The 23986-nt window shown below is 40.9% G+C and overlaps 2 protein-coding genes and 1 pseudogene across 5 annotated transcripts in view; 2 read left to right on the top strand and 1 right to left on the bottom strand.

Moving 5' to 3' along the window:
- Positions 1-532: 532 nt before the first annotated feature.
- LOC140556595 (uncharacterized) lies at positions 533-17483 on the top strand. 3 transcript variants are annotated; one of them, XM_072680675.1, is made up of 4 exons: positions 533-826; positions 1984-3159; positions 5050-5240; positions 15075-17483. In XM_072680675.1, exons 2-4 carry the CDS (start codon positions 2098-2100, stop codon positions 15763-15765), a joined length of 1944 nt encoding a protein of 647 aa, XP_072536776.1. In that variant the 5' UTR covers positions 533-826; positions 1984-2097; the 3' UTR covers positions 15766-17483. The 3 variants fall into 3 exon arrangements, 2 of the variants coding, with proteins under 2 accessions (XP_072536776.1, XP_072536775.1); XR_011979746.1 differs by lacking the exon at positions 15075-17483 and having other exon boundaries at positions 1984-3528; positions 4771-5082; XM_072680674.1 differs by lacking the exons at positions 533-826; positions 5050-5240; positions 15075-17483 and adding an exon at positions 1037-1872 and having other exon boundaries at positions 1984-3857.
- LOC140556594 (uncharacterized) lies at positions 8043-12190 on the bottom strand (annotated as a pseudogene).
- A 4937-nt stretch (positions 17484-22420) lies between the features above and the next one.
- Positions 22421-23986, top strand: part of col14a1a (collagen, type XIV, alpha 1a) — a 63121-nt gene continuing 61555 nt past the window's right edge. Inside the window, exon 1 of one of the 2 annotated variants that reach the window (XM_072680672.1) lies at positions 22421-22790. In XM_072680672.1, the coding sequence (XP_072536773.1) occupies positions 22779-22790 (12 nt within the window). In that variant the 5' untranslated portion in view covers positions 22421-22778. The remainder of the gene's footprint in view (positions 22791-23986) is intronic. The other variant, XM_072680671.1, reaches the window with a different exon arrangement.

Below are 23986 nucleotides of genomic sequence, written 5' to 3'. Positions count from 1 at the left end.
CCTAACCTAACCCTAACCCTAACCCTAACCCTAACCTAACCCTAACCCTAACCCTAACCCTAACCCTAACCCTAACCCTAACCCTAACCAAACCCTAACCCTAACCCTAACCCTAACCCTAACCTAACCCTAACCCAACCCTAACCTAACCCTAACCCTAACCCTAACCCTAACCCCTAACCCTAACCCTAACCCTAACCCTAACCTAACCCTAACCCTAACCCTAACCTAACCCTAACCCTAACCCAAACCCTAACCCTAACCCCTAACCCCTAACCCTAACCCTAGATCTGCTAGATCTTCTCCTAGTTCGCTTTATTGAACAGTTCGTTTCTGCTGGATTAGGGTTAGGGTTAGGGTTAGGGGTTAGGGTTAGGGTTAGGGTTAGATTATTTTAGATCTACAGGTTTAGATTTAGGCTACTTAGGAATCAATGTCTGATAAATACGCATCTGGCTTTTATTTTGAAGATATTTTTTTTACTACGGTCTGTTCCGGCGTGTTTAGCCTATCAGTGGCTTTCGTGGGCGTGTCTACAGAGAGCGCGGTGCTAGAAGCGGAAGACCTGAATCCCACTGTTTTCCCGAGCGTTCAAAGCTCATATTTTCATTTTACAATCTTTAACAATGACTGAGAAGTTGTGCGAACAGCGTGTTCAACATTTATGGATTTGTTATTAGATGCAGTGAGGAACGGGGTTTGTTGGAGCTGAGGGAGTGTCGTGGCGTTCAGCAGGGGCGATCATAACGGACTGAAATCCCACCGCGCGCCAACGAGCAGAGGGGGCTGTGTCTCGCGCAGACAGCTCCGTTTAAACCGGACGCTGGTAAGCAGCACTGGTGTGATCTGCCGTTAGTCTAGACGCACTCCAACCCTGACTCGAGCGCAGGCTCTGGCGGACTGTTCCTCAGGCACTGGGAGGGTCCGTGTTTTCGGAGATGCAGGGGGCTTACGCTGCCATTCAAAGACCGGTTCTTGCATCAGTCCCACTGCTTTAGACTGGTCATTTGATTCTCCCTATCAGACACTGGGTAACCTGTACTGATCGACTGAACTGACCAGACATTTTTCTGAAGCTCACTTTGCATTTTAGCACACACACTGATCATCATTGAAAGCCAGGTAGATACCAACATACTTACACAGGTGTGTTCTAAAACTAAAAGCATTGGTGTGGGGCCTCAGATCTTGTCTCTTATTTGGTCTTAGGTAATGTACTTCACACAACCCCTGTTGGGGGGCGCCAATGGCTGGTGGAGTAAGAGATGGTCAGTGATTATGGGATGTTATGATGGTGGTTGTGAATTGTGAGAAGCAATCAGGAGTTAGGTTGTTTAGTTGACAGTCCTGGAGAACCCATACACTGCATATTTTGTGTTCTGTTTTTTTCCCTACACAGCACAGTAGAATCTTGTGAACAAACCTTTGCCCCCAACTTTAGCCTCCCTGATTTATCCATGGTAAACAGGTTTCTAGAATGCTCATTCTTTGCCCAGTAGGTTAGACACACTGTGAGCTATAAGAAAAAGCCCAAATACAGTCAATGACATCACCAACAACCTCCACAGGGCAGGGGTGAAGGTGTTTTAAATCAGTGTTTGGACAAGACGAAAACCAAAATATAGAGGCCATACTACAAGACACCAACCACTCATCAGCAGTAAGAATTGGAAGGCCAAATTGGAGTTTGAATGTAAATGTCCATTCCAGATTACAGGCTTGCAGGGCTTTTTGGTGTTCTAGCTCATGATTGTAGCCACTCTGAATGAATTCACTGATCTGCAGAAACATTGTGTTTCTGTATTTAGTAAGGTTACAAGCCTAAACAATAACACATCTGTTGAGAACATTTTTGAAAGTTTAAATCAAATGGTTTGTTACATTACAGTTATTATACCTCCTCAAGTATTAAGCTTTTCCCACCTATGATTCACCTGCATTTTGGATTGAACTTGGGTTTTTCTTTTTCTTTGTTTCTTCCAGAAACTAATGCCATCCTGATTCAAGACTTCTCCTGTACCTAGTGTTGACTTTCCTACCTAGTGGAAATTTAGCTTCACAAATACACTTAATCAGAAGAAGGGAAAGGGGAAGAGCATGGCATCCAAAAAAAAAAAGTCCTCCCCTACACCTTGCAGACAAATGCAGAAAAGTACAGGCAATAAGAAAACTCACCACTGTTCAGACTGTGGAAAAGGTTTCAGTAATCAGAGTCATCTCAGATCACACCAGCTCATTCACACAGGAGAGAAGCCTTTTCATTGCTCAGACTGTGGGAAGAGCTTTAATCGACAGAGTAATCTCATTCAACACCAGCGTGTTCACACGGGAGAGAAGCCTTTTTATTGCTCAGATTGTGGGAAGAGTTTTAATCAACACAGTAATCTCAAAGTACACCAGCGCATTCACAAAGGAGAGAAGCCTTTTTATTGCTCAGACTGTGGGAAGAGTTTCAATCAGCAAATTACACTCCGGCAACACCAGCGCATTCACACAGGAGAGAAGCCTTATTACTGCTCAGATTGCGGGAAGAGTTTTAATCGTCAAAGTTCTCTCCAACAACACCAGTGCCTTCACACAGGAGAGAAACGTTATCACTGCTCAGATTGTGAGAAGAGTTTTAATCAGCTGATTACACTCCGGCAACACCAGCGCATTCACACAGGAGAGAAACCATATTACTGTTCAGAATGTGGGAAGAGTTTTAATCGACAGACTTCTCTCCAGCAACACCAGCGCATTCATACAGGAGAGAAACCATATCACTGCTCAGAGTGTGGGAAAAGTTTTAATCGACAGACTTCTCTCCAGCAACACCTGTTCATTCACACAGGAGAGAAACCATATCACTGCTCAGACTGTGAGAAGAGTTTTAATCGACAGAGTACACTCCAACTACACCGGCGCATTCACACAGGAGAGAGACCCTATCACTGCTCAGAATGTGGGAAGAGTTTTAATCAACAGAGGACTCTTCAACTACACCGGCGCATTCACACAGGAGAGAAGCCGTATAACTGTCCAGACTGTGGGAAGAGTTTTAATCGACAGAGTTCTCTCCAGCAACACCAGCGCATTCACACAGGAGAGAAGCCATATCACTGCTCAGTGTGTGAGAAGAGCTTCAGGCATTTTAAGACATTTAAGAGACACAAGTGTGTTATGAGCAGTCACAGAGCAAATAACTGTGATGGAATCTGGCAAGAGTTTAGTGGAGGACATGTGTCCCATAACTCCTCCTAAACTCGAAATCATCAAAGAAAAAAGTGACCTGAACTTTTGAACTTTTTGATTGCTGACAAGACCATCATTTCTCTCCCTGCTGCTGTTGCTAGCAAGCTTCAGAAACCTCCAGTGTTTGTCACTGATGCATGAACTGAGGGAAACATTACATAAGTTGTGTGTGGATGTCAACGCAATTTGAAAGGACATGGACTCATTTAAGCAGAAACCCTTCACACTCTGCAGGTTTCCAGAACCAGAGAAAGCAAATAAGCCCAAGAGCCTCACCAACTCAGTCTCAGTTTGGTGGGTTAAAGTGATATTGTGCTGCTATTGTATCTATTCATTATTTCCTTTATGCTAACTGTAGAGATATTTTCTTTATGGTCATTTGTTTCTCCATACGAGTCTTTTTTTGTACATAAAGTATATCTTTATGAACCATTATATATTACTACATTAATAAAAGTCATATATGCAGATGTTTCACACGTTGGGAATTAGCAGTTATTTGTGAAACATAGCAGTTCATTTTAGAGCAGAATAAAGTTCTTTGTGAGAGCTGTTTAGTTTGGGTGGGGGTTGCTGGTCAATGGATGGTATATTAAGAGCTGGTGGGTGATTGGGGATGTGAAGAGGGGGTTTGTAAAGTGTGAGAACCATTCAGGAGGTTGATAGTTTAGTTAACAGTCCTGGATACTTACTCTGCATATTTAGTTTTTTTTTTTTTATCCAGCACACTAGGAACTTAATGGTAAATTACAGTTAGTTAGAGATAGGCCACATGTGAATAGCTGTGCTTTATAAAGTGGAAGAGACTCATACACACACACACATACACACATACTTAGTGAAACCACAATAGAACTACAACCATGCACAAAAAAATTCAGCAGGTTTGCCTTCCCCAAACTGCTGTTCTGAGATCTCTCCATAGCGGTTCTATAAAGATAATTATAGATAATTGTGCAAAGCATCAAAAACACCAATGCATTTTCTGTATAGAACCATTTAAACACAGTGACAATTCACAGTGCTTTACACAGAAAGTACATTAAAACATAAAGACTAGGGTTAGAAAACCAAAGCATTAGTACATTCTTGAGGTCTATTTTAAAGCTCTGGAAAAGAGAAAAATGGATAGAAATAGAAACCAGGTCAGCCAATGAAAACAACAGTACTTGATGACAAACACTATAATAGTTTGGAAGAAAAGTCACATCAATGACATCCCCAACAACATCCACAGGAGAGGGATGAAGGTATTGCAACTCCATGTCTGAGGAAGATGAGAGCTGAGATATAGCAGCTTGGGTTAGCAGCATTAGCAGTAAGAATCAAGAGACTAGTTAATTGTCAATTGTAACAATTGTGGCTGCTGAATGAATTTAGACATCTATAGAAACATTGTTTCTCTTTCATAATTTATTGAAATTACAAGCCTAATGTTTACAAATGGTTTGTGTAATTTTCTTTTCTAACCCCAAACTAGGATTGTCCTACATGTTGCATTGAGCTTAGGTTTTCTTTTCTCCTTGTTTCTTCCAGAAATGATTGTCATCCTGTTCCAAGTCTTACCTACTCCCAGTGTAAACTTTCCTACCTGGTTGAAATTAAGCTTCACAAATACACACAGTCAGAAGATTTCACAAAAAACATTAAGCTGCTGAAAAAGGGGAACACTATGGCACACCGAAACATCTCCAGGACTCTCCTACGCCTGGCAGACAAATGCAGAAAAGTACAGGGAAGAAAAACGCACTGCTGCTCAGACTGTGAGAAGCGTTTTAGTCATCAGAGTTGAATAATTCTCTCCAACTACACCAGCATGTTCACACAGGAGAGAAACCGTATCACTGCTCAAACTGGGGGAAGAGTTTTAATCAACAATGTCATCTCAAAACACACCAGCTTATTCACACAGGAGAGAAACCGTATTACTGCTCAGAGTGTGGAAAGAGTTTTTCTCAAGAGAGTCATCTCCTTCGACACCGGCACATTCACACAGGAGAAAAAACATATTCCTGCATGTACTGTGAGAAAAGCTTTAGGCATATAGAGACATTGAAAACACACAAATGTACAAAGAGAAATGATTGAAACTGTATGGATAGGTTTTAATGCACTATAGCATTATTTTGGAAATAAGAGTAAAGATCTGGAGGGAACAGTGGTTCCAACCCAAATTTAAAAATGTATGTAACTGTTTTTAGATGGGGATACCAGCAGTTGATTTCCACCAGGGGTGCTCAATTAATGTACTGGAAATCTACCACCCTGTAAAGTTTTTTTTTAATCTTTAATCTGACACCCTAACCTCTGGTAAGATGGAACTGACTTTTAGATGATGCTGTCAAAATGGTGGTATTGTTCACTTGCAATAATAGAACGAAATGTGGCTTCTCTGTATGTTCTCTTTATGTAGCTACGATTAGAGAAAAGTGATCGTCCTGTAAGCAGACTGCTCTTAATACTATTTGCTGATCCTGTCACAATGTACTGTGAGTGATCAGAGGTGACTGAATCCTCATTTTAAGTCTTGGACTTCTTGAGTGTTCTCCTTATTAACATCTGTTTTTTACTCTGCCTCTGGCTTGCTCAGATCAGGACTTGGACTGGTTAGATGTCTCTGTGGTTGTAGCTGTCATCATGGTTATTTGAGGACTTTGAGGGTTTTGTAGGATAGTGTTTGTTTTTCAAGGGATGAAATGGGTTGAACCAAACTGGGCATATATTGTATGGTTTTCAAGTTTATTCTAAAACATTTCTGAAGGTATGCCCTATAAGATAAAATGTATTGTTATGGATTTATACCACACTAAAAATGTAATAGTGTCATGCTGGCTAGGCGAGACAAGGGAACACTCGCAGGGACAGTGCAATGCAAGATAAAGCTGCATAAAGTACAGGGTCCAACCTAGAAACAGAAAATGAACTCGGGCCAACTCAGACAGGGCAGAACAGATAAACCACCTGAGGCTGGTAAGTAGCCAGGGAGCAGAGCGAGATGGGCTAAACCAAACGGAGGGAGGAAGACTAGAACATAAAGACACAGGAAAAACCAGCAAAACAAAACCCACCCCAAACCGCGCTTGTCAGGCGCTAATAAACGGACGCCTAATCCCACCGGCGACCAACCGGTGAGCCAAGAAGTGACTCCCTCAGAACATGAACCGACTCTTACAGAGCGAACTCTACCAAACACCATAGACACTCTTGAAACCTTGGGACCCTCTATATACCGGCTCCCTCTATAACCCGGCTCCCTCTATACCCCGGCTCCCTCTATACCCCGGCTCCCTCTATAAACCGGCTCCCTCTATACCCCGGCTCCCTCTATAAACCGGCTCCCTCTATACCCCGGCTCCCTCTATACCCCGGCTCCCTCTATAACCCGGCTCCCTCTATAACCCGGCTCCCTCTATACCCCGGCTCCCTCCATAACCCGGCTCCCTCTATAAACCTGCTCCCTCTATAAACCGGCTCCCTCTATAACCCGGCTCCCTCTATACCCCGGCTCCCTCTATACCCCGGCTCCCTCTATAAACCGGCTCCCTCTATACCCCGGCTCCCTCTATAAACCGGCTCCCTCTATACCCCGGCTCCCTCTATACCCCGGCTCCCTCTATAAACCGGCTCCCTCTATAAACCGGCTCCCTCTATACCCCGGCTCCCTCTATAAACCGGCTCCCTCTATACCCCGGCTCCCTCTATAACCCGGCTCCCTCTATAAACCTGCTCCCTCTATACCCCGGCTCTCAGGAGAAACAAATCAGAACACATAATAACGTGAATGAACAACACATGAACTGAACAGAAAACATGGCGTCTTACACAAACGGCTGTCAACATAAAAGTCCTTCGTGACAAACATAAACAAGAGGAACAGAAAGTCCATGAGCAGTGAAATTAATCAAACATCAACTTAAAAGTCCCGAGGAGCCTGCGGACCGAAACCGCCCCTGGGGGGGCGCGGCGCCGCTGGGCTGACAAATAGATTCTGTAATAGATATTTTATTATGGCAGGCTGCAGAACATGCACTTTCCAGTAGATTTATTTTAATCCTACTTGTCAGCCTAATTCACTTTCATCAATACTATTATCTTTATCTAACAAAGATGAACCTGCACTCAATGTCATTTTCCATGCAGACGTAAGTTCATGGGGTTGCACTGTCTCAGGTAGGGGAACATGACTTCATGATTAGATTAGGTATAATGCAACAGGCTAGAAGATATGGCAGACCTTATTAAGATGCTGTATATATATATATATATATATATCATATACATGTTAACATGCATAGGCATCACTATGATACACAGATGTTTTTTTTTATGTTCCTGCTTACTGTGAATATTTGATTTTTTTGTAAATGTGTGTATATATTTTGATTAAAAGATTAATTAAGTCAACCAATGACATAAAGTGAAGGTTTGTGGTTGCTTCTCTAAAATAACTAAAATATTATGCTCTAACTTAAGTTCTGGACACTGTTTGAATAAGGGCCCACATGGCCACCTTGTTCATCTCTTACATCACCCTAGTTTGTATCTATATACTTATTACATATAGTATATCCAGTGGAGTAGTTCGCTTAGTTTCCTGTAATGTACTTGTGTGGAATGACACATTCGAAATCTAATTAACTGTAATTTATTCTAATTCTTATACAGTATATGATTGTGATCTGAGTGAAAATCAGTGAAGAAATGTTCACAAAGCAAACAAATGTTTAATTTTAATTTAAAAGTTAAATTCAGCAAATAAACAGTAATTATGTTTTAGAACTGCATAAGTATCTTTAGTGTGCCTGGAAACCTACACAAATACACATGTAATTTGATCAGGAGTGGCCAGACTGCCAAAATACTATTTTTGTTGTACTTTTATTTATTATATAGGCTTTATTATTGCCTGTATAGACAAACAATTCCATCCAACCAACCACCTTGTATCCGCCGTTTCCTGGTCAGGGGCACATCATGTAAATATCAGCAGTAGCACTCCATTATCAAAGTATGAGGGACAGAGAGCGAGATACACACAAAATACTAATAATCACTGTACATAACAAACCCCCAAAGCAACCACCTGTGATATTAAAGCAACTGCTAGCACTGATGCAGCAACCACTATGAACAGTGGTAGTGGCAAGCCCATATCGATCATGTGGGATACCACAGCAAATGCTTAGAAATGGCAAAGTGACCACTTGGAACACATAAGCAATCACCAAGCAATGCCATAGCAACCCCATACCAATCACTTGAAATAACATAGCAACTGCAGAGAAACTACCTATGACAGTCACTTGTGAATTGCTTAAGCTGTGCAGTTACTTCAGAAAATGAATAATTGAGCTGCTGTTAGGTTTCTTACTACAGTGCATTCATTGCTTTACTATTTCACTTGACACCTGTAATTTCTCTGTAATGTTCTGTAACGTATCAATTCATACAGACATTGGATTAGTAGACAGGATTAGTGTTTTTAATTAATATAATGATGAGCCATAACATTAAAATCAATATTGTGTACATTCCCTTTGTGGCAACAAAACATACTGTCAACATACTTATGGACCTAAATATATTAGAATACATGATATTCCCTTATATCCAATATATCGTTGTGGTCACACAAAAACCGTATATCTCCAAAATGGCAGCTTTACAGAACTTTCAATGAAAGTGAATGTATAAAAATTATATTCCAAGACATTTTGGAGCATTTCTGTTGGCCCATTCATCATGAAATTCTGATCTAATATAAAGATCACCTGCCAGATTTACATTATGGAGAAAAGTGAAAATAGTAAAATAGGAGATACAAGGCTTTAGTGACAGCGAAAATATAATCCTAGTTGTGTATACATGTGACACACAAACTAATTAACTTGAAATTTGGGCCTTATCAATATACAAACATTTAACATACAATTAACATATATACTACAAAAATGCCTCAGTCACACAAAAACCATGTCATGCCAAAACATTTAAACATATTGATTAAACAAATACTGACTAATAACATAATAAAAACAAACATTTAATCACAATGAGCAATAACTGTGCTGAACTGTAAATAAAAGCTATTCTCATTCACACTGCGTTAGTTTATCTCACACACATGCACTAAGGAGCCTGTAGAACAAAACCCAAACCCTGCATAAAGGGGTTGAGTGAATATGGTCTTGGATGTGTGTGTTTGTGTGTGTGTCAGAAGAGACTCTGTAGAAGTCCATATACACTACTCACTTACAGCCAGAGGGCGCAGGAGGAGAGCAGTGTAGCAGCTTCCAGGACGCTTATTTCCTTTTTTAATGGTCTGCTAAATTAACTTGCATGATCATGCATTTGTACTTAGATTTCAATTTAAGGTTCTAAGAATTGGGTGTATCCTGTGGTAGTCCCAAGCTGAGGCAACCCCATTTAATTTTTCCTAGAAGTAAACAAGAGCTCAAAGTGAATACATAAACAAACCTCAGGTGAAACACAAATGTTTTATTAGTAGTATTTTCTTAACATACACACACACACATATACATATATATATATATATATATATATATATATATATATACACACATACACACTCACTTTCATTGTTAACACTCATTATAATGACTTACTGTATGACGTTTTAAAAGTGGTGGATATGGGCCTCCATACATTTGTGTTTCTTCAATGCATATAAATGCCTGAAGCTTACCCCACAGTCTGAGCAGTGATACATATTCTCTCCTGTGTGAATTCGCTGATGTTGAAGGAGAGTACTCTTATGAGAAAAACTCTTCTCACACTCTGAGCAGTGATACAACTTCTTTCCTGTGTGAATGCGCTGGTGTTGTTGGAGAGTCCTCGGATAACTAAAACACTTCCCGCAGTCTGAGCAGTGATACGGCTTCTCTGCAACGTGAATGCGCTGATGTTTTTGGAGATTACTCTTTTGATTAAAACTCTTCCCACACTCTGAGCAGTGATACGGCTTCTCTCCTGTGTGAATGAGCTGGTGTTGTTGGAGATTACTCTTTTGATTAAAACTCTTCCCACACTCTGAGCAGTGATACGGCTTCTCTCCTGTGTGAATTCGCTGATGTTGAAGGAGAGTACTCTTATGAGAAAAACTCTTCTCACACTCTGAGCAGTGATACAACTTCTTTCCTGTGTGAATGCGCTGGTGTTGTTGGAGAGTCCTCGGATAACTAAAACACTTCCCGCAGTCTGAGCAGTGATACGGCTTCTCTGCAACGTGAATGCGCTGATGTTTTTGGAGATGACTCTTTTGATTAAAACTTTTCCCACACTCTGAGCAGTGATACGGCTTCTCTCCTGTGTGAATGAGCTGGTGTTGTTGGAGATGACTCTGATGATTAAAACTCTTCCCACACTCTGAGCAGTAATATGGCCTTACTCCTGTGTGAATACGCTGGTGTGCACTGAGATGACTCTGTTGATGAAAACTCCTTCCACAATCCAAACAGTGATACGGCCTCTCGTCAGTGTGAATGCGCTGGTGTGTTTTGAAATGACTCTGTTGATGAAAATTCCTTCCACAGTCTGAGCAGTGATACGGTTTCTGTCCTGTGTGAATGCGCTGGTGTGCTCTGAGATTACCCGGATGATTGAAACTCTTCCCACACTCTGAGCAGTGATACGGCTTCTCTCCTGTGTGAATGAGCTGGTGTAGTTGAAGAGTCCTCTGATGATTAAAACTCTTCCCACAGTCTGAACAGTGATACGGTTTCTCTCCTGTGTGAATGCGCTGGTGTGATCTGAGATGACCCGGATGATTGAAACTCTTCCCACAATCTGAGCAGTGATACGGTTTCTCTCCTGTGTGAATGCGCTGGTGTGCTTTGAGATAACGGTGTTGACTAAAACTCTTCCCACAATCTGAGCAGTGATGAGTTTCTTTATTGCCTGTACTTTTCTGCACTTTCTTGTGAGATGTAGGAGAGGATGTTTGCTGTGTATTAGAGATTTTTCTAGCTGCCATGTTCTTCCCCTCTTTCAGCAGCTTAACCGTTTTGTAAAATCCTCTGATTGTGTGTATTTGGGAAGTTAATTTTCAACCTGGAACAAACACTGACATTAGGAGAAGCCTATGAACAGGACAGCATTCATTTCTGGAAGAAAAAAAAGAGAAAAGAAAGGCCAAAATGTAATGCTGTGAACATTTTTAAACACAGAGGTAAACAGAATTACCATTATACTGCCCAAGCCTAGACGGGATCCACATATGAAGAGGGCAAGAAAACAGCAATGACAGAAGTCATGAAAGCAACAGCGGCGAGCAGAACATCTGATATGTGGACTTCAGTATCTCCATGCTTAATATTACATCACCTATTTTACACAGAGTTTTACAATGCCTCATAAAGATATACTTTATGTACACAAACTGGCGTGAAGAAACACATGACCATCAGTCAGCATGAAGGAGTTTAGAAACAACAGCATCGCCATCAAGTACGGAGGGGCTGGCTGGTCCAAGTCTTGGCTTTGTAGAACAGAGTCAGGGTCTGAATCTGATGCGGGCAGCAGCTACAGGAAGCCAGTGAAGAGAACGCAGACCAGACCAGAGAACTATTACCCCAATAAACCAACTGTCAGGGTTTCTAAGTAGCTGAAATCTCCTGTAGATCTGAAATAATCTAACCCTAACCTTACCCCCAATCCAGCAGAAACCAACTGTTCATCAAAGCGAACTAGGAGAAGATCATCAAGCAGCTCCTGGACGAAGCTGCTTCTGTGTTCTCTTCAATGTTGCTCCTTCTGAAAGGGTTTCTATGTGTCTAAGAGTAAATGTAGAACAGTGTGATGAAGAGTGGAGCACCTCCATACCTTCAACAGTAGAGCTGATGGTGTTCCTCCAGCAGAGCAGTCTGAGCACAGAGGTGTGGACTGCTGATCACAGCTGGATCTGCTGCTTCTCCACTTTACTGGAGACCGGGCTACAGTTAGCCCAACTCTAGTTCCGCTCAGGAGGCAATGGCGTCACAGCTGGCAACTAGCTGTCAAAATAAAAGTCCTCCAACGTTATGAGGCTTGTTTATATGGGGATGTTAGGTGAGTAAATGTAAAGTTAGGGTTAGATCAGGGTAATAGATCAAATGTACAGAAAAAAAACAGAATAACATAGAAATTTATCACAGGATTAAAATACTGTATAAGTATTAATTTAAATTAAAAAAAACTTTCAAAGAAACTTGATGTGAGATGTGGCTTGTGAGATGTGTAGACTCTCAGTTGAAGCAGTCGTAAGGTGGAGTTGCTTTGTTAAAACCACCACTTGCTCTATGCCCATTTGTACAGCTTTAAAACCCTTGAACATTTTTTAAAGACTGCACTAGATCTAGAGAAGTGCGGGAACAATAAAGATCAAGACATGGCCAAAACATATGGCATTATTACCATCTTATCTGACATAGTGTCCATCATGAAAGACAAAAATATGGTGTGGTCTGATCACAGCAAAAAAGATGATATCATATGCCAACACAACATGTTAATACCAATAAACGTTGTAAGGTTTGCCTTTCAAGGTAAATACAATGTTTTTTTTTCCACTCGTAAGCATTTTCCATTTAAGTTAGCATTAAGCAAATATTAGCATCAACTATTTTGAAGTAGTAAAATTTACTACAGCATGGGTTAAGCATTTTGAATGTAGACTTGGAACGAGTAGTGTAGACGCTGCAGTGTTGCAGTAAGCTGGTATGATATATGCTCTATTCATAAAATATTTGACAAAATCCATTTCACAACGAAGGTACATGATTCGCGTGTACCAGATAGTTTGAACCACCAGTCTTCTCGTTTTGATGATCTGATCGTACAACTTCGGTGAGCTTAGTCTTTTATTTTGAAATGCCGTCGCGGCTCCGCGGCTCACAAACACAGCAGACTGTTGAGCGTTAAGGTGGATCAGGGCTGGTTACTGTATCTGCTCAGATCCAGAGACGAAGCCATTGAGATCTATTGATCCACATCTTCTAATAGTTTCATCCAGCGGACTCTGGACATCTGCTGGCCGCTCTTTTACCATGAAGAGCTTCTCTGTAGGAGAATATGGAAGGTGGGGCTAACTGTAGCCCGGTCTCCAGTAAAGTGGAGAAGCAGCAGATCCAGCTGTGATCAGCACCTCCACACCTCTGTGCTCAGACTGCTCTGCTGGAGGAACACCATCAGCTCTACTGTTGAAGGTATGGAGGTGCTCCACTCTTCATCACACTGTTCTACATTTACTCTTAGACACATAGAAACCCTTTCAGAAGGAGCAACATTGAAGAGAACACAGAAGCAGCTTTGTGGAACATGTAGTTTGGGTGGGGGTTGCTGGTCAATGGCTGGTATATTAAGAGATGGTGGGTGATTGAGGATTGTTAAGAGGGGGGTTGTAAAGTGTGAGAACTGTTCAGGAGGTTGATAGTTTACTTAGCAGTCTTGGAGAACCCATATTCTGCATACTTAGTGTTTTTCCTACCCAGCACATTAGGAGCTTGTGGCGTATAAGTAGAATGTTCAAAATACTTACAAAAAATAGGTAGAATATTGATTTATTATTTAAACAATGCTGCTCCAGTTAAGCTTGGTGTGATAACTTTAAGCATTGAACACCTATGTAAATATTTCATAAACAGACTCATGTTTCATTTTAAAGTGATAAAAGCACTTTTCACCCTATAGCATACATTTAACAGTCGATCCATGTAGTTAAACTACATGACGCATTTGGATTGAACAACACCCCACTAATAATGAAAAGCTATTTTTAATCATTTCTATTTAAATTGCCCTGCTAGATTTTAGTGGTTCAGTACTTATCATTGGCTCTTTTCCATCAAATAAAAGTGACAAGAATTTCCTACATGTTTTTTAAAAATAACCATTTAAACAAAGCTCTACGGTAATCCATTCTACTTGTAGAGAAACTAGATCAAGTTTCTTAAAATCACCCATAGGTAGATAAGACATAACATAGTTGTGTTGCGTTAAACAACTTGAAACATTTGGGGGCAAATTGTTTTTAAGTAAGCAGAAATATTGAAATATCATCACAGATGTTTTTTTGTTGTTGTTGCCCAGGTGGGCCCTGTTAGATTAATTGTTTAAATAATGAATAGCTCTGGATGTCTGCACTTGATTTGAAATGTAAGTTTTGCCATTTTAAAGCTGTGTAAAGAAAAAATTATGTTGCCCAAACATTGGCATGTGAGGAAACCCAGTCAGTGACATCACCAGCAACCTTTACAGGGCAGAGGTGAATGTATCTCAATTTAGAGTTTGAAGAAGATGAGAACCAAACTATACAGGCCATACTACAAGATATCAAACACTGATCAGTAGTAAGAATTGGTAGGCCAGATTGGAATAAATTAAATTGCTAATAAATACCAATATTTGCATGTAGATTTCCATTCCAGATTGCAGGTTTGCATGTAGCAGCTGAATAAATTCAGAAGTCTGCAGAAACAATTTTACTGTCTGCCCTAGAATTCTGAGAAGTTACATCCCTAAAAAGAAAATGCTGAAAGTCTGAATCAAATAGTTTAAATACTTTAATTATACCCTCTTTGTTTGTTCCCCATTTCAACAATTTCCTTTTCCTTTTTTCCCAGAAATGAATGCCATCCTGTTCCAAGCCTACTCTTGTGCCTAGTGACGACCTTCCTACCTGGTTGAAATTTAGCTTCACAAATATATACAATCAGAAGATTTTAAAAAGACGATAAGCTGCTAAAAGAGAAGAATATGGCTTCCGGAAATATCTCCAATACTCAGCAAATGTCCTCTTCAATAGCTTGCCGACAAATGCAAAAACGTACAGGCAAGAAGAAAACTCACCACTGCTCAGACTGTGGGAAGAGTTTCAGTCAACAGAGTCATCTCAACACACATCAGCGAATTCATACAGGAGAGAGGCCTTTTCACTGCTTAGAGTGTGGGAAGAGTTTTAACCAACCTACTACACTCCAGCGACACCAGCTCATCCACACAGGAGAGAAGCCATATCACTGCTCAGACTGTGGGAAGAGTTTTAATAATCAGAGAACTCTCCAAGTACACAGACGCATTCATACAGGAGAGAAGCCGTATCACTGCTCAGACTGTGGGAAGAGTTTTAATCAACAGAATCCTCTCCTTCGACACCAGCGCATTCACACAGGAGAAAAACCATATCAATGCTCAGACTGTGAGAAGAGTTTTAAACAAAAGAGTAATCTCCAACAACACCAGCGCATTCACACAGGAGAGAAACCATATCACTGCTCAGACTGTGGGAAGAGTTTTAATCAACAGAATACTCTCAAAACACACCAGCTTACTCACACAGGAGAGAAACCGTTTCACTGCTCAGATTGTGGAAAGAGTTTTAATCATCAGAGTCACCTCCTTCGACATCAGCGTATTCACACAGGGGAGAAACCGTATTACTGCTCAGACTGTGAGAAGAGTTTCAGGCATTCAAATACATTTAAGAGACACAAGTGCATTAAGAGCAGTAACGGAAATGGCCAACAACACACCTAAAACTATTCCAGGTCCCAACCCAAATTTCAAAGACATGGGTAACCTGTTTATAGAAGGAAAAAAATCTTGCATAACAGTTTCTCAAGCATATTCATAAAACTGGCTGGCTGTGTTTTGAACACAAAAAATCTGCATCTTATCACATCATTCAATTACAGTGCAATGTATGGAACACTTAATATGAAGAACTGAAATTGATTGGGAATGTTTTGAGTTGTATTATGTTTTTATATTTGTCATTTGGTTCCCTTGGTTTACACCAAAACATTGTTGCATATTAGTTCTCATTTACATATACATTAACATGGAAACCTTAGACCTCAAAAAAAAAAAAAAGATAAGAAAAGTCAAAGGTAAAGTGTTATATTTTTGTGTCTGGCATGTTTGGTCCATTGGTAACTCTAAAACTGCTGAACTCAGGATTAACCTATCTTGTCCATGCATCAGAATAATCACAAATAGCAACTTTGTTGTGTTCATATTTCAGTGACCTCTGAAATGGAGAGGAAATAGACCCACCTCACAATGTCAAAACTACAAATCTGAAATGATTAATGGATTTGTAAATAACAAGTTGGTAAATAAATGGTTTAGAAATTATTACAACAGCTATCAAAACAATAACATTTATGTTTTCAGTCTGAATTTAAAGACAATGATGTCCCAGTGGCCAAAGCAAAAAGCTACTCTTTAACAAACCAGAAGAACATTGTCAAGAAACAAGTCAAGAAAACAAACCAAACAACTGACTTCTGCAAGATAAAGAACCACCATGTTATAACACACGCTTTATAATTCATTTAAATTAACTGTACACAGTTTTGAGAAATTAGATACATATTAACAATCATAAAAATGTTATGAACATTTAAAATGTCATTACTAAGTGCTTCTAAGTGCTCAGGGAGAACACTCAGACATATACCTGGCAACCCACAGAACTGCACAGTTTCACTGTTCCCCTGCCAGGTTTACCTCTGAAAGGGCTTGAGAATCAGTTTATCAGCTGGATCAGGTGTGTTCTTTAAAGTGTGCAGTGCTGCTCACAAATATACCTGACACAAACAGGACCTGTAAATTCTCATAAAATGCTACATTCTGAGTCGTCATCACTTAGGTTAGAGAGCAACAATTATGAGGAGCTGTTGTGCAGCAAGCTGCAGAGAAATAGATGGAAACTGTTTAATATTCTAAGGGGATCACAACCCTTTACCAAACTTGCAGAAACACTGTATTTGGAAAGCAAAGAGTTTAAGAAGAAGATTATGGAAGACTATCCATGCTAAACCTAAATTTACTTGAGCGATAATGCCAATGTAATTTGTTTTAAAGAGAGACTCGTTTTGTGGTCAACAACATTTTATGTAAAGTAATTTACATAAATGAACCTTGGACAGAATAAGGACTTTACATTTGAATATTTCATGGTAACAGTTAACTTTAACAGTAACTCTAACAGTAAAGCTATCTGCCAAGAACTGCATTTGAAAGCTCTACAGTTCAAGTTATGTTAAGACTTTACGGTCAGTAGAAAAATAGATTTTACTTTTGTCAGTATTGGTACAAAACAAACCTTTTGTACTGGTTTGTTTTATTATGTTCACCACAGACTACATTGAGATATGTGCGATAAAGTAATATTATTATAGTAATGTTTTATAAGTGCTAAACAGTACTGTTTATTTCCATGTAAAAAAATAAAATGTGTGATAAAAATTGTCTGAAATTATTTCCTAGAAAAATTACTTAGTTTATGATAACCCGTTCTCCCTAATCCTTCCTTCTTAACACCCTAAATAGGCCCTAGCCATATTGGCATTAGCTGTAGTAATCCACACCCTATATACCCTAAGTGTACTGACCCTAAACATAACCCTTATGAACCTACCCCTACTGAACCCTAACTCCAGTGGCTATAGCCCCAATGACCCCAACAGAGGAGTCAAGTAATGAAGTACAAATACTTTGTTACCTTAAGTATAGATTACCTGGGTTATCTATACTTTACTGGAGTAATTATTTTTCAGACGACTTTTGACTTCTACTCCTTACATTTTAAAAACAGCCGCGTTTTTGATTTACATTTGTTTTCATTCATAGTTTATATTGTTTTCATAAATGAAAAAAAAACCCTCTCCAGATAAATCTCTCCATCCAGAAAGTGTGAGTCTGATCCTGATTGGATGAGAAGTATAAACAGACACCATTCTGACTCCCTATTGGTTTATAAGAGATCCATCACACGTGCACACGTCCCGTCCCTCTCCAGCGAGCTCACAGCAGACGTCTGTAGTCTAGTATGAAGACTGTGTCCGTGGCAGAGACTCAAGAGAGCTGCGGTGAAACGTCCCGACTGAGCCCCACATTTACACTCCAATAAAGCTTATTGATCACACGCCTCTGAAGTCTGACTTTCTGCAGCTTTACAAAACTTCTAGACAACGACTCCTCATATTTTCCTCCATGAAGCTCATGTTGATGCTCAGTAGAGCACAGAGACGCTCCTTTAATAGAGCTGATATTACTGAAATGCTTCATTTTCAATGGGCATTTTTTAAACCCTAGGATCTCCACTTATACCTGAGTAATACATGTAAATACTTTTGACAACTTTGGACCCCAGCTGTAGTTACCCAATTCCTAATGACCCTATCTATTTCTAGCCCTAGTGACCCTAACCCTAATTCCAATTTTGTATAACCCTAATTGGAAATATCTCCTATTTCTAACTCTAATATCTGTTTGTCTAATTCTTATTGAAATTATCACCCAGATCTGTCTAACCATAACCTTAAAGCCTAACCTTAACTATATTCCTAATCCTAGTGTCAAACCTTAATTCAAAATATCTTTAGTTCAGTCTAACCCTAATAGAGACTAGAGCAAACTAAGACCAAACTCAGACAAACTAATTCTTTTTCAGTACCTTTTTGGCATGTTGTATCTGCCATATGCACCTACTTCTGAATTTGAGTCATATAAGTCACCACTGAACAAGAACAGTTAACCATAGCTTTTCCTCAGCTAACCTTACCTTCTTTAACCTGCCTCCTTTCTTTTACCTGGACAGTAGCTGACAGCACAAGACCACAACCTGACAGTAGTTGCTGCAAAATTGATCAAACTCACTCCACCCAGTCCATCATTGTTCAGCTTCAGAGGGCCAGTGTTGTCCGGATGTTGTTTTGGTTGTGGACTGTTTTCAGCACAGCAGCCAGGCCTGGTGGTTTTAACTACAGTTATCCATAAGCTAAAGTTTAGTAGCTACTTTACAGGGAGTGGTTCACTTTTTACCACTAGAGGTCAGTACAATGCTTGATGTGCTCAATTATGAACCACATTAAATATGATTTAACAAAGTTGCAATTTGAAGCTAACTGTTTTGGATAATTTACTTGATCTGTGTTCACTGTTAAAAAACAAAACTTGTCAAGTGAGGGATCATAAATGTAGTGCATCTTATTTTCTTATTATAAGATTACTGTCACAACATTATAAGAGCTTTTCTAATTTTTATAATGGTAGATTATGTTTGTTAACAGTATCTGGCACTTTACTTTACTTTACTTTACTTGAATTTACTTAAAATAAGTAAATATAGTGAGAATGAGAACTACCCTGTGATGAAATCATTGTGTCATTCTTTTTCCTAGACCAGGTGTCCATCTGTATTTTTAGCAGTGCAAAGTAAACATTTTTGATTGGAGGAGTTTTTAGTTTTAAAATGAAAAGGAATTTAGAATAAGATCACTAAACCATTTAACCTTCAGTCTCTGGTTTGCATTATCTCTGGCCCATTTACCTCCACCTCTGCAGTGCAGGAGCAGTACTGAAGGGTCTCTGCAGTGTTGGGTTTTTTTTAAGTATTGGAGGGTGTCTGCAGTGTTTCTGCTGTATTGGAGGGTCTGTTCAGTTCAGGAGCAGTATTGAAGGGGCTCTCCAGTGTTGAAGGGGCTCCACACTGCAAGAGCAAATTTAGAGGGTCTCTCCAGTGTTGGAGCAGTATTGAGGGGAAACAGTATTAGTCTCTGCAGTGTAGGAGGGTCTCTAAAATATAGGAGCAGTGTAGGGAGGGTCTCTGCAATGTATGAGCAGTGTTGGGATGGTCTATGTGGTGTATAAGCAGTGTTGGGGGGTCTCTGCAGTGTTGGAGGGTCTCTTTAAAAAACAACTGAAAGGTTCTTTAGGGAACCAAGGTGAGCTTTTCTAGGGCATCCCTTTAAAGAAATGATTTTGGTTTGGAATGATGCCAAAAGAGACGCAGTGTGTGACTGTAGGACGTCACAAGCCTTACGCAAATATTTCTTAGTAGTCAAAAACCAAAAAAGGCAAATACTGATATTTTAGTTGCTGAGGTTAAAGGTGTGTGAATGTGTGTGTGTGTGTGTGTGTGTGTGTGTGCGCGCACTTGTTCCCATGTCTATCCCACGCTCAGTTTGAAGACTCTGAGTGATGTGTGCTTCCTTTCGAGCTGCTGAATGAAGCCCCTGATTACCCACAATCCTTCATTATAGCCTGGCTTGTCATTTGGGAATAGAGCTTCTAACGAGTGGGAACGCATGCGGCTTCAGCATCTCAGTGCTGGAACCAGGTGTCACCTGGACTTGAAACAACACAAAAAAACAAACCTAACAGGAACCAGAAGTTCTTACAGAACCCTATTCCTATTTAATTCCCTCTAGAACCATGATGGAACCTAGTCCATCCAGCATCTCTCAGCACAGGAGCTGAAGTGTGTTGGACTCTGACCTTCTCATTTGGTGTAAAATAAAACACTACAGTAAATCACTCCAGAGTGAGAGGAGTGATCTATAGTAAATCACTCCAGAGTGAGAGGAGTGATCTACAGTAAATCAACTCCAGAGTGAGAGGAGTGATCTATAGTAGAGCAGCTCCAGAGTGAGAGGAGTGATCTACAGTAAAACAGTTCCAGAGTAAGAGGAGTGATCTACAGTAAAGCAGCTCCAGAGTGAGTGGAGTGATCTACAGTAAAACAGTTCCAGAGTAAGAGGAGTGATCTACAGTAAAGCAGCTCCAGAGTGAGAGGAGTGATCTATAGTAGAGCAGCTCCAGAGTGAGAGAAGTGATCTACAGTAAAGCAGCTCCAGAGTGAGAGGAGTGATCTACAGTAAATCACTCCAGAGTGAGAGGAGTGATCTACAGTAAAGCAGCTCCAGAGTGAGAGGAGTGATCTACAGTAGAGCAGCTCCAGAGTGAGAGGAGTGGTCTACAGTAAAGCAGCTCCAGAGTAAGAGGAGTGATCTACAGTAAAGCAGCTCCAGAGTGAGAGGAGTGATCTATAGTAGAGCAGCTCCAGAGTGAGAGGAGTGATCTACAGTAAATCACTCCAGAGTGAGAGGAGTGATCTACAGTAAAGCAGCTCCAGAGTGAGAGGAGTGATCTACAGTAGAGCAGCTCCAGAGTGAGAGGAGTGATCTACAGTAAATCACTCCAGAGTGAGAGGAGTGATCTACAGTATGTATTTGGATTGTTTGTGAGGAACAACATTCAGCTACAGGTGATGAGTGATGCAACAGGAGGAGAATCACATCCGTCAACTGATGCTCATCTTTTCCTTTTTCATTATTTACATCATATTTAATAAAGATCTCTAAAGGTGTAAAAACTGCTCTGTAACAGTTTGGGTTTCACGGTTTGGGTTTAAACGGTTGATATCCACTGTCTATCTAGAACCACTGCAGCTGATGTTATTGCCACTGTTTCTTGGTTCTAGGCACGTTCTGTATGAGAAGTGCGAGAGCCTTCATTATCTTGTCTTCTGCTTTCAGTGGCATTTTCATTTTAGCTTCTTGGAGGACAGTCACTGAGGACCATCTGGCAGCGCGACATCAACTCTCACGCCTCTCAAACGGTCATCTGCATTATTCATCTATCAGCACGGTGCGGTAAAGGTTCATTCTGAGTGCAGAACCTCCTCCCTCCTGGGGCTTTGTGTCATTTCTTCTCCCAGGGACTGCTGGGTAACGTTGAACGAGGATTTGAACAGGAAACTTTATTAAGTGGCGCTGGTCCATCTTCACCAGATTCAGGTTTAGGATTTCCAGTAATCTCAGTTTCACAGTATTTCCACATTATAAAGAAGTGTGTCCAAAAATATTGGGACACCTGCTCAAAATACAAATGAACACAGTTTGTAACATAAAGGTAAAATGGTCAGTTGTTGCTCCTGTTGGCAAAATGATGAATATTTCTGAATATTAATACTGTTCTGACAGAGTGACGTTTTTGAAGCAGAAGGATGATGATTGTACAGAACAGTAAAGCCGAGCGGGTTTATAACTGTGTAATATGAAGGTTATTACATATCAGGGGTCTAGAGGAACTGTTTCACAGGCAGCTGGGGTCTGAGCTCATGAGATCTCCTCACAGTCCTGCAGGTAGAACCTTACAACAATCAGTCCCAGATGTTTTCAGCTGAATGGCAGCATGACCAGGGTTCCACAGTTAAACACAGCGAACTGAACCACTGAACTCCAACCCAGCAGCAGTGGTGGTCTCGGGGTGGTTCGGTTCCGGAGCTGATCTGAGATTCATTCTCCTTTGCATCTTTAATCGCAGTGAAGTCGCGCGAGGGCGGGATCAGAGAGAGTTCAGGCTTTCTCGTCACTGCGATTGGTCGCGCGGGGAATCTGTATGGGTTTTACACCGCGAGGCTCAAGAGGACTGAGGCAGGACCGAGCGCGCGAGGACATATCGCAGACACGCTCTCTCTCTCTGTATCTCTCTCTCTGTATCTCTCTCTGTATCTCTCTCTCTCTCTCTCTCTCTGTATCTCTCTCTGTATCTCTCTCTCTCTCTCTCTCTGTCTCTCTCTCTCTGTATCTCTCTCTGTATCTCTCTCTCTCTCTCTCTCTGTCTCTCTCTCTCTGTATCTCTCTCTCTCTCTCTCTCTCTCTCTCTCTCTCTCTCTCTCTCTCTCTGGCAGAGCTGCAGCCAGATGAAGACAGTGTGTAAATGAACAGCAGCGCGAGCGTTTGTGTGTTTATCAGCTGATGGTGAAGCAGGTGAGCTCCATCTCCTCATCCACCTCAACCTCTCCTGAGACCTCTCCTCAGACTGAGCCTGTTTCTGTTTATATTTACTGACTGTGTTTATATGATGATGAAGATGATGATGATGATGATGATGAAGGTGTGTGTTAGTATTGTGTCTGAATCTGAATGTGTGTCTGAGTGCTGGAACAGTGAACAGTGTAGGGGTGTGTGAGCTGTTCACACTGTCAGCTGATCTTTACTCAGTACTGTTGTGTCCAGTTTCAGGGTCAGGTTCTGGTTCTGGTTCTGGTTCTGTGTTTAAATGGCTCTAATAAAGAGTGGGACTGAGCTTTCTGGGAGATCAGGGTCTGTTTGCCTGCCTGTGGCTTGCGGAGGTTTCAGGAGCTGAGCTGAGGGACTAAAATGGAAGGGAGGAAAAGTTGGTTGCGATGGTTGCGGTTCTAAGTGGATGTTCTGTGTGATTAAGAAGAACCATAAACTTCTGCAGTTGGTGTTTCTAAAACTCAGGTAGTAAAGTTTGATAATCGCCATGGTGATCTAGAGTCTGTGAAGTTCTTGATGAGAACCGGAGAAGCTCTTTAGTGAAGCTGCAGATCAGAGTTAGAATCGTTCTGCTTTTCTCATGAAGAACAACAGCAGTCAGGAAGTGCTTCTCACAGGCCTGTCCATCAGAACTCAACAAAGTCCTCAGTGTTTCTGACCCACCCTTCTGTACCCTGTCCCCCTCTCCCTCACCCCCATTCACTGTCCCAGTCCCCTCCTCCTCCTGAGTGAAATCCCCTCCAGGCTTCATCCTGTACATAATGCCACCCCCCCCCCCACTCATTATCTCTCTCTCTCTCTCTCTCTCATTCTCTTTCTCTCTCTCTCTGTCTCATTATCTCTCTCTCTCTCTCTCTCTCTGTCTCATTATCTCTCTCTCTCATTCTCTTTCTCTCTCTCTCTGTCTCATTATCTCTCTCTGTCTCATTATCTCTCTCTCTCTCTCTCTCTGTCTCATTATCTCTCTCTCTCATTCTCTCTCTCTCTTTCTCTCTCTCTCTCTCATTCTCTCTCTCATTCTCTCTCTCATTATCTCTCTCTCTCTCTCTGTCTCATTATCTCTCTCTCTCTCTCTCTGTCTCATTATCTCTCTCTCTCTCTCTGTCTCATTATCTCTCTCTCATTCTCTCTCTCTCTCTGTCTCATTATCTCTCTCTCTCTCA

Source organism: Salminus brasiliensis, chromosome 5 (assembly GCF_030463535.1).
Source record: "Salminus brasiliensis chromosome 5, fSalBra1.hap2, whole genome shotgun sequence".
In the NCBI taxonomy this organism is placed as follows: Eukaryota; Metazoa; Chordata; class Actinopteri; order Characiformes; family Bryconidae; genus Salminus; species Salminus brasiliensis.
The sequence above is the reverse complement of the archived record's forward strand: the minus strand, read 5'-3'. Positions and strand labels throughout refer to the sequence as shown.

Excerpts from the sequence above, each read along its gene's own strand:
- LOC140556595 (XM_072680675.1), top strand. The coding sequence starts at position 2,098 with ATGGCATCCAAAAAAAAAAAGTCCTCCCCTACACCTTGCAGACAAATG. Across the intron at positions 3,160-5,049 it reads CATTTAAGAGACACAAGTGT|CATGTTCACACAGGAGAGAA; the intron begins GTTATGAGCAGT and ends CAACTACACCAG. Across the intron at positions 5,241-15,074 it reads ATTCACACAGGAGAAAAAAC|TCACCACTGCTCAGACTGTG; the intron begins ATATTCCTGCAT and ends CAAGAAGAAAAC.